A 17,564-nucleotide genomic window follows, 5' to 3' on the forward strand; every position below is an offset into this window, starting at 1 on the left:
TATTACACCTCCATCATTCAACGACAAAGTGATTCAAAATTTCTCTCGACTTACTTTCCAAATACTGGATTGAGCTGTTTGGAGATATAGTTCTCTTTGTCCTTGACCTCTGATTTGCCCAGCTTAATGACAACATATGGGTCAGCTTTCCCATTTATATCAGCAGGATGGAGTTCTGTAGCCTGAAAAACAAAGAGAAGAGAGAAAAAGTATTCATTTTATTTTCATACACTTAGTTTTTATGACTGTGGCACAGATTTAGACATAAAGAAGGCCACCTACCCTGACCACATAGACACGAACGAGGACGTTGACAGGATCGTTGTGCGGGATGCTCTGGAACATCCCCATGTTAGGATCAAATCCTGCTTCTCTTGTGATCTCTTCAGATACAGGTAACTTATATATACACAAGGATCCCTGATTGATGAAAAAAAATGATATTTATATGTTGTCAAAGGAGCTTGCAAAGAAAAGCGTCTGGACTTCTTTAAGTTACTTGAAGACGTTTCACCTCTCATCCGAGAAGCTTCTTCAGTTCTAAGGTCAAATGGTGGAGAGTCCCAGATATAAACCTAGTGGGAGGTTTATATCTGGGACTCTCCACCATTTGACCTTAGAACTGAAGAAGCTTCTCGGATGAGAGGTGAAACGTCTTCAAGTAACTTAAAGAAGTCCAGACGCTTTTCTTTGCAAGCTCCTTTGACTACGATGACCTGGATGACTGAGAACCTTCACAGACATATTTATATGTTGTATTTTCTGTTAGTGTAGTCTGACAAGTAACAGTTCTTAGACAGTGTTTTCCCACCTTGAATCTACCAACAATCCTGTCATCATCCAGAGCGTGTTCGTCGTCATCCCCAGCCTTTCCTCTGTACAGGTTGAACGTGTGAAGCCAGTCTTCAAAGTTGCCATATTCACTCTCAAGCTCCTTGTTGTACACCTGAAATAAACCGGCAAACACAAAAACTTTAAGTGTGCAGGGACATTAACGTGTGCTGGCTAGCTTTTGTATGACTGTTAATGGCATATTCACCACTAGCTCATCCACTTTTGCTTTCACTGGTCGCCTCTCGGAGCCATCTGCAGCCTGACCCTTCCTCTTGTCCTTAGAGTTCTTCTTCTCTTTGCCCCTTTCCTTTGTCTTGGAGCCTTTCAGAAGAAGTTCATCGGATTTGACATCTGATTGAAACCATGAATGGAGGTGAAGACAGACATACGGGATGAAGACATGAAGACATAGGTGGCAGGGTTGCATGCACCACTACACATTATATAACATGAAAGCTGATAGGTCTTTATCAGGGGACTAAGTTTCCCAGTTTGTGGAGATTTTATTTATTATCTTTTGACATTCTCTGAAAAAAGAATGGTGATCGAGAAGAGTGACAGTCACATATTGAGAAACTTTATTTTGAGAAGAGATTACAACAAGAACTGCATTTTGCTTGTACAAAGAACAGTAAAATTTTAACTGTGAACTTAAAAATGATCTTTCTTCATACGACTCGCCTAGCGCCTGATTTTTATTGCAGTTTCAGTAAATCATTTTATGCAATAAAAAGTATTTAATAATTTTATTTCTGATGATTAATAAAGCAGACCTTTCTCCTCCAGCTTTCATCTGTACTGCATAGCTGGGAGGTCATGCTAATGTGAAAAATGATTATGATGTTCAGCTCTGCACAAATGAATGATGGATTCATGGGACGAAAGAGAGGAAGAGCAACAAACACATATGATGCCTCTCATGCTACTACATAATAGTTCAAGGAACCGAAAACCGTCAGGGATATAGTAGGTCCATGTTTGCAAAACCACAGCCTAACATTCAATATTAGCGACATCGTGGTCATGTAAATGTTGACAAGCCTGTGAAAATTAACACTTCATTACCAAAAGTGTAAATGAAATTAAAAAAAGATAAAGTGAGGCTACCAGTCACAAAAGTGGACTGAAATTTGAATTCTGTGAGATAAACTACATGACGACATCTTCTTCTGTTTCATTTAGCATGGCCCTATTCCAAGGGAGATAAAAAAGGAAAGCATCAAAGCACCAGACTCTTCGACTTCAGCCACAGCTGCATGCTGGGAGGCAGCATTACTGATTTGGTAGAGTTCAATACCTGCCGTTTCAGCTGCTATCTCGATGTCCTCTCTCTCCTCGGCCTCTGCCTGAGCTGCCTCCTGGGCTCTGAGGATCTGAAAAACCAAGCGAGAAGTATTTGTCAGTCTAATAGGATTGTGCTTGTGAGAAAAAGTCCCGTAGGACACGTGTAGAATCAAACAGAATTGACTGTATTCAAAGGGACAAACCTCCTTTAGTGTCTCTATGGAAGCAAAATATTTAGACCACCAGTCCAGAACACTCTCATCTGGCTCATCCTCTTCCTCCATTCCTCCCTTCTTTTTCTTCTTTTTCTTCTTTTTGTCTTTGTCACTTTCTTCCTCAATCTTAAAAGAAGGGCAGACATAAACTGACCCTCAGTAGATTGACTTCTTATTTATGACACACCAGCGGACTGTGGGACGTATTTTTATTGCTCAGTTTCTGCAAGAGGACTACTCACCATGTCAACTTTTACAACAGCATCAGACGTCTACAGTAGGGGGCGTCACATAAAACAACACAAGGATTAATACACACGGCGGATGGTGCAGGTATGACTGGCACATGTACAGAGGCAGGTAAAGAGGACTGAACATAAAGCAGGACTTCTACTACTGCCAGCTACAAATATACCATATAAACATACAGTTTATAGAAATCCACTGTGCACAAGCTTAATGAAAAGCTTACTGCGTCTAACTTGACGACGGTGTCCATCTTTCGGACTGGAGGATCTCCATCCATGTTGACAACGATGTCACCTGCGGGGCGAGAGAAGGAGCGGGGGGAAAGGCTGGGTGAGGAGCGGGGCTGGGGTCCGCCATTGGTCAGGACCATGTAGCCATTCATTAGCTTAGCTGGTGTGCAGGCGAAGGTTAAAGGCAGCAGAGGGTGGAAGGAAAGGACATGCGAGAGAGGAGCGAGGAGAGAAGGGAGGATGCAGACAGGAAAAAGGTGGTCAGAGCAGAAAGCAAGTGATGAAATCAGTAAAGTTATTACAGAACAGACTATATTAAGAGGATTTACAAACATTATCTCAAATGTTTGATCACATTCGTCAAGTCTTTTTTTTAGAAAGAAGGAAACAAAAAACTGAGAAAAGACATTTCTGAAAGACTGCATTTCATGTGTTTCACTTAAAACCTTTATTACCAACTGCTACTGCAGATATTACACTGTTATTTAGTACTCAGTATTGCACAGTGTTGACAAAAAGAGCTGATGGCTCACACACTCATGTTACAGCTAATAGAGCCCTTATTAACTAATTCATCACATGATGGTCAGCACCTGCGGTTGCCCAGTTGTTGGAGGTCTTGTCTGGAGCGCTGTAAATGAAACGTCTCAGGCTGCTCACAGCATGCGACCCCACCAGGATGTAGCGGCCAAATGCTCGGCAGTCCACCACCCGAATATTGAGAGGGGGATGGAGAAGCTCATTTTCTGGAAGGTCCTATGATCAAAATCGAGAAAAAGAAATTTTAGTCAAGAGTAATGTTTTCTACAAGGATGTCGATTTAACATCTAAGCAACCATTTTCAATGGGTCTAAATATCAAATGATCGATGCACTTACCACTTCAAACCATTTGACCAGGGTGCTGAAATTGGGATTCTTCTTGTAGTTCTGGATGAGCGCAGATTGAACACCTCTGCCTGCACACTCTATGTCCACACGGGGCCTATCCACCTGAGCTAAGTTGATTCTCTTCAGGTCCCTTAATCCCCAGAACAAAACCTGAGCCAGAGAACAACTGGGATGTGATAAGGAAGGGGGGTTTAAAAAGCTCAGAACACACAGCCACAGTAGTAGTTCACATTTACCTCTATGCGGTAGCGACTCAGTACTGGCCGGATGCCCAGCGGCACAGGGAGGATGGGTCCACGCTCTGAATCTGTCGGCCCCTCAAGGGGGGGGAGGTCAGCCCTGCCTCCTTGACCAATCTAATTAGGGGGAGAGAAGGGAACTAAACCAAGTTGGAAGCCTTCTGAGAGCACTTTATCAGCTTTACAACCCACAGCCCTCAAAGTTGTTCAGTTAACGCAGTTTTTCTCTTTAAAGAACAACTTTAAGAAGAAAGTTTAAAAAAGAGAATTATTAATGTCTTGTTGGCAGAGAAAAAAACACAATCTATTGCCCACATTGAAAACACTGTTGCCAGACAGTAAGATAAATCTGGCTGAAAAGAGAGAAGGAAAAGAAAACCTTTATCTGAGGAACAGCAAAATTATGGACAGCAATCAGAGCTCGCCTGATCTCCTCTGCATCAAAGGGTATCTGTAGGCAGCAGGAGAAGAAAGACATAGAAAATCGATGTTTTAAAGAAAAAGAAGGGTGATTCAAAGGGGAAGTGGAGGGATAAGTTGGAAAAGAAACATAAAAGGAGAAAATGGGATTGGTTGTATTGGGAGGAGAGACGGGTAAATAGAAAAGGTTTGTCAGTGTCAAATACAAGAAATAGTGATAATGTAGAGAGTTTACAGGCCAATTTAAGAAAGGAAAAGTAGGAAAAGAATTAAAGAGTGAGACATAAATTTTTACACGGAGAGAGATATTAACGAGTGTATTCAGACATTGTTCCATGTGTTACCTGCAGCAGCTCAAAAGCGGCCAGCAGCTCCCCGGCAGTGCAGTTCCCCCTGTAAATCTGGAAGTACTCCAGCTGTGGTGGGAACCTCGGAGGTCCATAATGCTCATCACACATCTTGATGGTGGGCTTTGCAAAGGTCCGACCTATGAACTCTGCCTTACCCTGTACACCACAATGTGTAACAGCAGACGGCCAAGGCAATAAGGGGATACGGGGTTAGACATGGGTGTGGGAAGTGCAGTCTGTGTGGCACCAAATGGGTATCATTATTGGTGGCTCAAGGTTAAAAGTAAAAATCTCAATCTTCTTATTAAACAAATATGTGTCTCAAATGATTATTACAGTACAATCTGAACAAATAAGAGAGGTCTAGGTCTTAGGATGCCACTAGGACTCCTAAAAGTATCCTCGCTGCTGAAGTAGAAATGCACATTTTGCAAAGATTTTTTAAATCTAGTTAGAGAAAAAAAGAGATCAAATTGTAAGAAAGTTATTTTAGAAAAATTAGAATACATTGACACATTACAGTAGCAATGCTCTGTCACTCTATTTAGCCAGCACAACATAATTGAGGTCAGAGTTTAGTTGAAGGACAGAGTGGAGTGAGACAAGGGTGGGCAGACATTAAGAACATAAGGGATGGAGAAGCAAAGCACATTTAGAGCTTTATTAGCACACACTAACTCATTTAAAACATTTTAGCATGCAGTTGAGTATGTAGCATCCTTCCATTCGCTCATTCTTGCAGAATAGGATCCTACCACAGTGTCCTGATCGTAGATTTCAACCACAATGATTGGAGGATCGTCTCTCAGCTCACTGGCCTCACCAAACAGCTCCACATCATCAAACACCAGCAGCTGATCCCAAGTAGGGCAAAGAGTCTCACTCAGAACCTGCAGCACACACACACACACACACACACACACACACACACGCACGCACACACACACACACACACACACACACACAAATACTAAGTTTAGTTACGCATAATCAGCATAAACACAAACACAGTCTCTGCATGTGCAGGCACTCATTTTACCTCAGTAACCTGGCTGTGTGTGGAAAAGAAGACCCGCGCAAAGGGGTCTGAAAGGCCACTGCTATCAGCAGCAAACAGACTGCGAGCCTGGTACATGTGTGCTCTCAGCTGGAACACCTGCTTCACTATTGGATGCACACAAAGACAAATATCACATCACATTAACTGACATGCAATCCCCTTTGTGAGCAATCTTAGACTGAGGTTAGAAAATTGAGCCACAAAGTAAAGGTGATCAATTGAAATCAATGTCTGTTTCTGACTGACTTTTTTGTTTGTGTGCGTTTTGCCTAGAATTGATTTTAGAGTTAAACATTAACGGCAAATCAGGCGATACGAAATTAAGCAAATTATGGGGAGTGAAAATTTAAAAAAGAGGACTTTACTATAATACAAAATACAAAGTATACAAAAGATAAAATATCCATGTTAGAGTTACAGGTACTTTCTATGATGGGAGTATTTCCTGCCTAATTATTTGGCACTAACAAAAATGATAAGTCCAGATCTGCTTCTCAGATGTGTAAAAGTCCCAGAGTTTGTCATGTTTTGTGTGTACAGTGCTTACTGTCATAGACGAGGCCGACGGGGGGCATCGAGTGAAGACCAGGGCCAGTTTTAGTGGCTTTAATCTCTTCAAAACCATTTGGCAGTCCACAGAGAAAATCTTTCCTCTGCTTGTTGAGGCCCAGCCATAGATATAACTCCAGCTTAGCCTGAACTGTCCAGCCTGCAGGACCAAAACCCTTCTTACCAGGAAGCTGCCGACATAGATAAGAGAAACAATAAACCAAGTAATCAAAAAAATTTAACTACTACTGGAAAACATGCTGGTTTGCTTAGCCACTTGTATAGCTTAACATTAATAGAATAGAATAGAATAGAATAGAATAGAATAGAATTCAACTTTATTGTCATTGCACATGCACAGGTACAGGGCAACGAAATGCAGTTTGCATCCATCCAGAAGTGCTTTAGTGATATAGATATATTACAATATATATTAGCAATAATATAGATATGTAAGTATATTAAGAATGCATGCATAGATCCTTACTTTGAAATTACTATTTTAACCATTACTCAGACAATGTCGCAGCATAGGCCAATCTAAACATGTCAAGTAGCCGTAGTAGATTTGCAAGTCTATTCACATTAACACCAACCGATACTGTAATTTGTGTCTAGACAATTAAGCAGCTTTCACAGGCACAGTGGTGAGAGTTAAACATGAAAATAAAAAGTGTCTTTTAATATAACAAGCTGAGAGTAGGGAGAGATTACTGTACCTTAAGGAATACAGCTTTGACTTTTCCACAGTCTTTGCCAGTTTCCTCATCCACTATGGAGTACAGGATGTCTTTGGAAGGTATTCGTGCATAAGCAATTCGCTTGTTGTTGTTCATCATCCAAATGAAAACATCCGGGATGCTGTGCTGAGGCTGGACAGTGAAGACAGAGGACCATTCTCATTATTTCTAGTTCCATACCTGATGATGTCTTAACACTTTAAATGTGCAAGGGTCACACGACGAGGGATTGCATCTCTACCTCATCAGCAAGGAAGCGAAGCTTCTGCAGGAAGTTCTGCACCAGCTTGAGTTTGTCTCTGACTGTGTTTTTCTTCACCTGAGTTCGAATCTGCTTAGCCTGTTGGCCCATGCTGTCCTGCAGGGGGAGAGATAATTAGTGGTAATGAAGCATACAGTGCTTTATTGGTGCAGTACAGTAAAGTTACAGCACCTTAGAGACATACATATGTGGAAGCAGCTACTAGTTTGGGCTATAGTTTAGCTATAGTTTAGGGTGGATCAGGTGATGCTTATTATGCTGCTTTAAGTTCAGGCTAGTGGGGGACATCCCATGAGCACTTCTCCACTCCCCTCTTTTCACACCTGATGCATTTAAATGTCACGATTGCAACTTTTTCCTTCTCTCCCCCATAGTTTGTTTTATCATTTTTGCTATTCATGGTCTCTGTATGCGCTTATTTATCTATTCTCTTTTCTTTCCCCTTCACTCCCAAGCAAGTTGCAGCACATGGCTGCCCCTTGTGGAGGTCTCTTCCTGTTAAAACAGAGTTCTTCCTTCCCACCATCGCCATTTCTTGCTAAAAGCCGTAGTCTAATTGTTGTTTTTTTCTTTCTAATACTGTAGTATCTCTACTTCACACTATAAAGCACCTTGTGGGGAATATTGTTATAAAATGGCACTATACAAATAAAACTGAATTGAGTTGAACATAAAGTGTACGAATTGCCAACAGTTTTTTTTCCCACAAACAATTTAAGTTTGTATTCATTTTTGGTATTTTTAAAATATGACAAATAAAAGTAAATATATATATATATATAAGTGCACAGTGTTCAGAAGCATCGGATATGAGAAACTATTCATGCTACAACCCTCTCCTCTCCTTCCACCTCTAAACCACTGTTTACTGCTTTGTTTTCTTTCTGAACACTTTGCATTCTTGTTGCATTTCCTCTTGAAACTAATTAAAAGTTGTGTCACAGCCAAATACGAACACTGAACCAGAGAGACTGTGATGGTGTTGGTAATGTTGCAAATGCACACAGATGTGTTGCACTCAATTATCATGAGGCAGTGATAATGTATTTCAGAAATTAATTTACTTGTTTGGCCTTAATATCAAGTCCATAATGTTTACTCTGTTTGGCAAAGAGATTAACAATTAATTAGCTACAACTTCAACTTCCCCTCTATCATTCGTGGCATCACAGAAACATGGATCATACCATCTCTCTCATGCAGGACTTGAGTCTCTCTCGATCGAGTTTGGTTCTGCCTGCTTGGTTCACATCCTTGTTAGCCAGACACACAAACCGACTGGAAACAAAAGAAAACACACACACACACTCGACAGGCTTAACACTGTATATAAAATTATATTCTGCAGTATTACTCTTCTGTGATTCTACAGTCGTTATATGTGCAAGTGGTGAGCTATTAAACTATTAATGTTTTATTAATCAGGGTCCATACGCCTTTTTCAAGGTAAAATTGAAACACCTTTTAAGCACTTTCAAGGTCCCTTTTCAAGCTTTTCAAGCACATTTACCACCCCCCCACCCCCCCCACCCCCCAAAAAGAATGCATGTTTCAGTCCACATCACCTCAGTAAGACCATGTGAAAATTAAAACAAATCATCCTAGGTGAACTTCAACACCTTTGTTCCCCTTTTGTTAAGACATAGAAAAACGCACCACACAAAAATACTGCAAAAGGAAACGGTCACCTTATACGCATACATTTCACTTAAAAATTAAGATGTGAAAATGTGAACAAATCAACTTTTTAGAGATATTCATTTCCTGTTGAAAAAACAAAACAAAAAAGAAATAAGTCTTCTCATCAGATATTGATGCTTCTTTCCTGTATGACACAAAAAATAGGAGAGACATCTGTTTGATTATTTGTTTTTTAAGTTAATTCCCAATAAAACTAACTGTAAGATGTTTAACTACATTGCTGTCTGTATTATTGTTGAAGTCCTAAATGATCAGCTTTAAAGTGTTTGTGCTAATAACATCATGTACAGTCAGACAGGCATGGAGAACAGCACTAACTGGGAGAGGCTTTGAAAAGATCACATATAAGACTTTAAAAATGCACAAGCATCTACTTGAAATCTATTTATTCAATCTATCATCTATAATATTATTATGTACAATTCTAATGTATTTTGTTCATCTCCCTTAAATAAACAGGCAGCCTTAAAGTATGAAATATTCATATACAAAAACACACATAAATGTGTGTACTGTCTCAGTGGCTGATAGTGTCCCACAGGTCTCAGTGTGAGCTTGAAGCCATTTATAACGTTTAAGTAGTTTATGTGTAGGTGCTGATGATAAACACATTTTGAATGAAAGCCGGGTAACTTTGGTAGCACAGAAACAAGTTATTTTCTCATTTTGACAAACTGTATAAGCGCAATTTATCTAATCAGACAAAATTTAAAATACGAGTAGAAAAAAGTTATATTTTTGACTGTAAAAACCACAAACATGTTTAATGAATCATTTTCATAACTTGAAATGCAAATAGAAATTGTACATTTTTAAAAAATATCCACGAGTTTTGCAAACAACAAAGTTATATGGTACTAAAAATGCAGCCAAGGCTCAGAGGTTTTTTAAATAACCATTTAAAACTATTTACAGAACAATCAGGTGTTCTGCATCAAATAAGAAGGCACACAAATTATTTATGCAACTCCAAAAAATAGTTTGGACTGGAAAATTATTTACTAGGACTCACCTATTATTCGTCTGGAGAGCGCAAACTCCGCCATTGTCATTTTCCATCAAACACTCATTAAAACAGCAACCTCAGGTATGTTAGCGCACTCATCCCCGACTGTTAGGGGGAGGGGCGGGGTCACACATTGAAACAGACAGAGGTGCAAGGCAGCCCAGGCGGACAAATTTTGCTTTTACATTTTGCAACTTATTTTATTTCTCTGATAAGACAACTATTCAATCAGATAGTTATTTGTGGTGAATGAAATACAGTTACACTTTCAAGCACTTTTAAGCAGCACATCTGAAATTCAAGCACTTCTCAAACCTTGAAAATACAATATTAAAACTAGAGATGGACCGATCCGATATTACGTATCGGTATCGGTCCAATACTGACGTAAATTACTGGATCGGATATCGGAGAAAAATAAAAAAATTTAATCCGATCCATTAAATACCAAAAAGCACCTAGCAAAACTTGCGACATGGCGTAACTTGGCCCATAACTGTAGCACATGCAGCAGTACGGGTCACGTGATAGAGCAGCTGTGTGTATTTGTAGCCTCACTAGCAATCCGGCATTTCATCTCCAAGGAAGTTATCCCAGAGAGAAGTAAAGCAAGTGTGTAAGTTCATCTCTGAATGTTTGTAAAGCATTCCCGCGTTAAGCTTAACAACCGATATATGGAGCGACTGCCTCTTCTCTCTCCCTCTCCTGCTGCTACTTCAATAGTGAAACTGATCAATGATCAGCTGATCGGCTTTTCTGTCGCAAGTCCGTCTCTCTTGTTTGTTTATTGCTCACTTCGCGCCAGAAAGAGGAAACCAGCGGCTGAACAACAGCAGCACGTTTAAGCTTGATAAGCTGTTGTTAGAATTTATTTAATATTACTTTCTACAACAGGATCCTTTTCTACATAGCTGAGGGCTGGTAACTGTGCAGGGGCGGATCTAGCAAAGTTTAGCCAGGGGGGCCCGATAGGGCATGAACAGGGAAAAGGGGGCACAAAGACATACTTTTCTTTCTTATTCTCATTTAAAATGTCTAGCTTTTAATAAATAATTATCCGAATCTTACACCCAAAGTTTTAATCTGATGTAAAATGTATAGAAGTCCATTACTGTATATAGTAACTATTAAGTCTAATATACCCTAGTAAGCTATAGTACTTTTTCCATTGGGAAGGTACCATCTGTGCAGTCTGCAATTTTGTTGAAGAAAGATGTTGAATCTATTTAATTATTCTTGAAAAATAACTGATTTCTGTGTATTTTTTTTTCACACTGCATCAAATTATAGTTGATTATGTCAATTAAGCATCATGAGGTGGAGGGTGGGGGGGTTGTTCCCTATTTTTTTTTTTTTTTTTTTTTTGCTGGGAGTTTTAGAACCCTATTAGTTAGGTTGCTTAATATTTCTGCTAAGTACTCTTTAAAATACCAGAATAGGGAGGATGGAGTAGGTTTAAGTTTATTAGATTGATCAGTATTGTTGAACTATGAAATATTTTGGGTGCAGTGCATTTTTTGCATACAGGTATAACAGAATAGCTTTAGTGTTTTTTTTTTTTTAACTTGAGTATGAACTTATACAAAAAGCAGCAAGATATTAAAAAAAAACTGTTTTATTGATTAAAAAACACACTATATCGGATTCATATCGGTATCGGCAGATATCCAAATTTATGATATCGGTATCGATATCGGACATAAAAAAGTGGTATGTGCCATCTCTAATTAAAACTCAAGCATTTTCAAGGATTTCAAGCACCCGTACGAACCCTGGTTAATTCAAATAGTTTCGAAATCTACTGAAAGAACATAAAGAAAAAAAACAATGCTGGTTCCTTTTACCGTGACATGTTTAATAACTATTTAATTTAAAGCTGAGTGCTGCTTCATGAAGGTAGCAGAGGTAGCTTTTTGTCTTTCTTGCTGTTTGAATGCTAATTGTATGTAGCTTTGATATGCAACCATGAGAAATGATCATTATTATGCAGCTCACCTGCAGCCGACGCTGAGCTCCTCCAGCACTCCCCTGAGTCTACGCTCTGGAAATGCCTTCTCAGTCTTAATAATCTCCTGAACATCATTCAAACCCTCTTCCTGTCCAAACACAGACAGTACCGAAACTTAGGACAAGTCAAATTGTTATTACTTATACATTCACACATTCAAAACATCTATTACATCTATAACAAATAATATCTTAAACCAGCGGACCACAACTGGCCACCCTAGGGTCACATTTGACTCAATCAACGGCTTCACAAAGAGTGAAAATTGCAGACAAAGAGAGCATTTTTTGGAAATTTTGCAAATTTGGAGTTTTGTTCTATCTTATGTTCTATCTACAAATAATGGTCGCAGGGGAGTCTAACCCTAAGACAGACAGACAAACAATCATTTACACTCACATTCACACCTACAGAAGTTTAGAAACACTAATTAACATGACCCCGTGGATGTCTTTGGACTCTTTGGACTGTCTTTGGGAGGAAGAGAAGATCACACAGACACAGGGAGAACATACAAACTCCACACAGAAAGGTTCCAGACTGGATTCAAACCCGGGATCTTCTTGATGTGAAGCAAAGGTGCTAACCACCACTAAACATCATAATAGTGTTTAGCTTGGCTGCTACAGATTATTAGAATGATTTTGTGCCATAAAGATGTACACTAACCAGTTTGTCTGCAATTTTATCCATCATATTGGAATTGTAAAGTCGTCTTCTCTGGTCCTGCCACCAGCTCTTGATGTAGATACATGGCTTCTTTTCAAAGTAGGGAAGATGGAAGTAGTTCCTGTAATGATTGAACAGGACTGTTAATTAACTTGTAATTATTACAGGCAATACTTGTTGGTTAAATTTCATTATATTACTAAAAAGGATACAGTCTATAACAGTTTGCTACTGAGCAAGGCATACATTTTTTTTGGCTAACTGAAACAAATCTAATAACAGTAAGATAATTAAATTGTTTTCTGATCTGTGACCTTTCACCCCTAACCTGTCAGTGATGACAGGCTTCATGGGAGGAGTTGAGGACACTGATACGAGGTCTCCATCCTCATCTGCCTCATCCTCACTGGAGTTCTGGATCAGCTCACTTTCCTCTTCTTCATTTTCTCCGTCTTTCTTTTTCTTCTTTGATGACGGTTTGCTCACACCATCTATCTGGTTACCATAGTTACCTGTTAAATGATTGATCCAGGTAGTTACAGCAGCTATTGACTTTTCAGGTCAATATTAACACAACAAATCAGTACATTTTTCAATTTATTTTTTACCTATTGTGATTTCAAAACTGATCGGTTTGTCGCCAATCTTCCTGTCAATCATGGTGGCCTCCAGGAAGGAACCAAAGACGAAGAACTCTTCTATTTTTCCTGTAGCACTCTGATGGGGGTAAAAAAGACAGTAAACATTTTACTAGAGCAAAGTGCATCCAATTCAGATAATCAGCTGCAATTTACAACAGACATAAAAACTGCATGTCTCCCTTCTGACTTGCTGAGGCACTTTGATTTTATGTTCCAATTTTCTGCCCTTTGCTTGTTATCCATTCATGTGGTTGTTATTAAAAAATATAAAAAAATATTAATCATTACACTTAAAAAAAACAGTATTATTTGCAGCTGTTCATCACTATGCTTTTTAGGTAGCTCTGCAAGGCCAGTCCAGTCCAATTTATCTCGCTAATGTAGTCCTGGAAGACTCAAGTTGATATTCTTATGCCATTAAACTTCAGTGTTAGTTATTAGCATCCTGTTCAGAACCCCAAACCAGAACATTTTCTCACGATGTTTGAAGTTGGGTTAAACGATTTTCTCAGCAGAGGGAAATATGAACAACACAGCTTAAAGCAACAAATCTAATGCCTTTGTTTCCTCTGCTGAGCAGTTACGCGTGGCTTCACAAATACACCATAAAGCTACACAGCACCACCATCTCAGGTCTATCTCACCTCTGAGATGTTGGAAACAGACTCCACCTGAACCTCAGTGGAGCTGATGATCTCAGGTGAAGTGGTGTCCAGGATCTCCACAGCTACAGAAAGCAGGAGACGGGCTCTGAAGGACACCCCTTCTCCGAGTCCGTCGTTCAGGTCCTGATGCTCATCCATTAAAGTGTACTGACGAGTGGAACCATACATATTGACCCAGGCTGGACCCATGGTAGGCAAGAAACCTGAACAAAGTAAAGGAAAAATATCTTTTATTATGGGCTCAAACAGAATGATGGTGTGGAAGCCCTAATTTATTATCAATTAAGTATTGTCTTTTTAATTAAATCTGGGGAAAAAAAACAAAAACAAATTCAGTTTAGATCTGTTTGCTGGATTTTTGCATTCACAGGATGTTTTTTTTTTTTTTGCTTTACTGTTACAGCATTTGTGGTTTTTGCACTTGTGCCTTGGCTATGCAGTTCTGTGCAGTTCCTGTCTTGGGCTGCAACATGCTCTCCAGTCCACTGCACCTCCCCTTTGGTTCAGCATGTGCAGCAAGTTAATTTGAAAGTCAGACAAGTCATTTCTTACAGACATTAGTAGAAGGTCAGGCACGTCATATGGCTCAATACACAATCTACCACACTAATTAGTACATTTAGTAAAATACAGATAGACACCAACATGGCAGAATAATTAAAGTACTTGGCAGATAATCAATGTTGATAAGAAAAACTATGTTTTGACCCACCTTTATCACCATCATTGGATATCTTGCGTAGGTCAATGAAATGGGTTCCTATGGCAACATCATTGACTTTATCTGAGTCCCTTATCTGGACCTTTATCCTTTTGCAGAGAGGAGGGAACAGCTCGGTGAAGATGATCTGCTCATTCCATATTGGTTCATAACTGCTTTTCTGGACTGAAGTCTTTCCCTGGAGAAAGGAAAAGGAATTATGAGGAATTATAACAGAATCACAGAGAAAACAAACACCTTTGGTCAGTTATAGCATTATATAGTTATAGCTGTGCCAGTTTAATAATGTAGACTTTAAAGAAGACATTATAGAGTCGTCATTCTGCAACAGCAAATATTGTTAAATGTTTAAATGCTAAATAAAGTGCTCACATTTTTTTCATTTGATTAAATGTGACTTACTGAGGCATATAGCATTTATATATAGTATATAGTAGTTTGGTTTTCTCTTCAATTGGTTCCTTGAGATTTCTTAAGAGCATGTTCAATATAAACCACAGTGCACAAAATACAGTAGGTGTCTTTGCAGTTGGAATAAATGCTGTGGGTTTTAATCTCCGTGACTTACACTGAAATCATTTTAGGGAGCCTTTGTGTCAGTGAATGATTGGCACTACAGAAGTAATGAATTCAGCAACTAATACCCAGTTGGCAATCTCCAAGTCTCAAAATTGAAGAAAAATGTTAGGTAGCTGGCAGTTTTTGGAGCCAGCTACCTGACATTTTGTTTTAAATGTAAGCTTATGCATATGAAGCTCATACATGTGTAGTCCAAGGCAATTTTTTGAATCACTGCAAGTAAATGCTGACAACCTGCTTCAGTAGCTCAAAAATATTTTGAAAATATCGCTCTACAGAAACTGCAAAATGTTTTTCTTTTCATGCTAAAGCTAAATTGGAAAAATGTTATAATTAAAACATTATCACAGTTCAGTTTCTCACACCTTATAATTAATTGCATAATTGCATATCTCACAAAGAGAAAACAATGTGTTCCAGTGATAGTGAGCAGATAATAATAATAATAATATCTTGTACGTTTGAGGTTTTATAAGTCATTTTAATTTTTTGTTTTTGTCATCGTATGTTTTTTTTTGCCATCAGCTTGCTAGGAACTGAAGATAAAAATTAGCCTGTATGTTTAAATCTCCCATATTTACATGATGATAATATGTATTGTCCCTTTTAAAATAAACATTGATTTGAACATAAACTCATTCATGCTCACTTTTGGGCCAAAAGAAGTAATGGCACACCGTTAGTGGAAAGACGTACTTACTTACGGCTTAAACTACTATGAACATGGTTTAAATCTGATTTATTTTATATTCTAGAGATTCAATGAACAATATTTCTACAAAAGGAGCTAATCTAAACTTCTGGGTACCACACGGTCCAGAAATATTAAAATTAACCACAAACTCTTCCTGGGTGCTTAACTAAACTATGGCTAAAGTGTCTACATAAATATAAATGCAGTAATTAATAATCTAACTACTTCAAGCCTTTAAACCTTATATTACCTTCTGCCCAGCAAAGTGCACTTGAACATAGGGGTCCACCAAATCTCGGTTCTCTCCTATGAAGGCCTTTTTCACATTAGCCATGATGCTTGTGTTCATTTTAGGAAGTCCCTCTGCACGGAAGATCTTTACATAAAACCTCGCCCATTGCCTCTCTGCTGGGATGCCCTCTGGCAGCAGGAGATTTCTAGAGGACAGGGTAATAGCAAAACAACATCCAGAGGCAAGCCTGTGGAGTTACTGTCTGCATTTGAGATAATTTCATGTAACAAGCATATGAAATACTTGGGATTAATTCAGAACATGTGTTAGTAAATCTGAGATATTTAACAGATTTTCATGTATGCTGCAGATTTTTCTTGACGACAGTATTCCTAATCAGTGACAGCCCATTACCCCTCTATGTCATCTTCATCAGTCTCATTGGCTTTGTGTGGAGTCTTGATGTTGTCACCCTTTCCGACCACAGCAATGTCACACTTTATATATCCTTTAGATCCTGCTGTGATGTCATCAGGATCAGACAGGATGGCCCATTTATGGTAGAACTGGTGTTCTGAGACAGATGTCAATCCATCAGTTAGTCATTAACAGCATTTATCAGCTCATTTTCACTTTACAACATCAGAATTTTAAAAAATCATTTAGTAAATTGATATTTGAAAATGGAAAGTATTACATGAATGCAAATAAAAGCATGAAAGCAGAACGCTTGGAGTTTACCAGGCTGAAAGTAAACAGTCCCAACATCCATTTTGAAGGTTCCTACCAAGGTCCCACTCCGTAAAAGGTTCTTGGAATGAATAACCTAATTAGACAAAAAGGAAAAAAATAATATTGTATATAAGGCAATAAGCTATGAGACTATAATAATCTATAAAAATCTATAAAGAAACCGATGTCTATTAACGTGATTTCTTACTAAGGGGGCTGGGGGTGCATAGTTTTACATATTTTACACCTTATAAAGCATGAACAGTTTCAGCCTTGGCTTATACAACCTGCTGTCCAATTGGGCTATTACATTTTCTCTTGTGAACTAACAATGTAATATTTACAGCTCATATACCATAACCTGTAAGAAAGAGGGCATGGTAACAGTCTATTCAGACGCACTCAAGTGTGGACACATTGTGGTATAAATTACTTACTGAAAGCTTGATGATCTTGTCAAACATGACGTGAGGAGGGACGTGGAAATCAAAGACAAAATACTGCAGAGTAAAAAAAAGCTTTCTCATTAACACGCAGTTACTCATGCCCTCGTTTTTCTAGTAATAATTGTAGGAAAACACATCGTTCTTTCAG

The 17,564-nt window shown here is 38.7% G+C and overlaps 1 protein-coding gene across 5 annotated transcripts in view; it reads right to left on the minus strand.

Annotated features, from left to right (window-relative positions):
- otofa (otoferlin a) overlaps positions 1-17,564 on the minus strand; it is an 89,236-nt gene that overhangs the window by 10,898 nt on the left and 60,774 nt on the right. For 3 of the 5 annotated variants that reach the window (XM_084952128.1, XM_084952130.1, XM_084952127.1), the window contains exons 10-38: positions 17,408-17,470; positions 16,980-17,064; positions 16,653-16,812; positions 16,257-16,443; positions 14,725-14,911; positions 13,992-14,215; positions 13,315-13,423; positions 13,035-13,218; positions 12,707-12,827; positions 12,025-12,125; positions 8,510-8,600; positions 7,302-7,418; positions 7,040-7,192; positions 6,319-6,511; positions 5,751-5,875; positions 5,467-5,601; positions 4,706-4,867; positions 4,321-4,392; positions 3,939-4,058; positions 3,691-3,852; positions 3,406-3,568; positions 2,806-2,972; positions 2,576-2,605; positions 2,322-2,459; positions 2,132-2,207; positions 1,040-1,155; positions 812-946; positions 283-420; positions 55-182 (exon numbers count right to left, since the gene is read on the minus strand). In XM_084952128.1, coding sequence (XP_084808254.1) covers positions 55-182; positions 283-420; positions 812-946; positions 1,040-1,155; positions 2,132-2,207; positions 2,322-2,459; positions 2,576-2,605; positions 2,806-2,972; positions 3,406-3,568; positions 3,691-3,852; positions 3,939-4,058; positions 4,321-4,392; positions 4,706-4,867; positions 5,467-5,601; positions 5,751-5,875; positions 6,319-6,511; positions 7,040-7,192; positions 7,302-7,418; positions 8,510-8,600; positions 12,025-12,125; positions 12,707-12,827; positions 13,035-13,218; positions 13,315-13,423; positions 13,992-14,215; positions 14,725-14,911; positions 16,257-16,443; positions 16,653-16,812; positions 16,980-17,064; positions 17,408-17,470 — 3,842 coding nt within the window. The remainder of the gene's footprint in view (positions 1-54; positions 183-282; positions 421-811; positions 947-1,039; positions 1,156-2,131; positions 2,208-2,321; positions 2,460-2,575; positions 2,606-2,805; positions 2,973-3,405; positions 3,569-3,690; positions 3,853-3,938; positions 4,059-4,320; positions 4,393-4,705; positions 4,868-5,466; positions 5,602-5,750; positions 5,876-6,318; positions 6,512-7,039; positions 7,193-7,301; positions 7,419-8,509; positions 8,601-12,024; positions 12,126-12,706; positions 12,828-13,034; positions 13,219-13,314; positions 13,424-13,991; positions 14,216-14,724; positions 14,912-16,256; positions 16,444-16,652; positions 16,813-16,979; positions 17,065-17,407; positions 17,471-17,564) is intronic. The other 2 variants (XM_084952131.1, XM_084952132.1) reach the window with 2 other exon arrangements.

This window comes from Perissodus microlepis, chromosome 15 (genome assembly GCF_051167445.1).
Source record: "Perissodus microlepis isolate ML-2025 ecotype Zambia chromosome 15, ASM5116744v1, whole genome shotgun sequence".
NCBI classification, from domain to species: Eukaryota; Metazoa; Chordata; class Actinopteri; order Cichliformes; family Cichlidae; genus Perissodus; species Perissodus microlepis.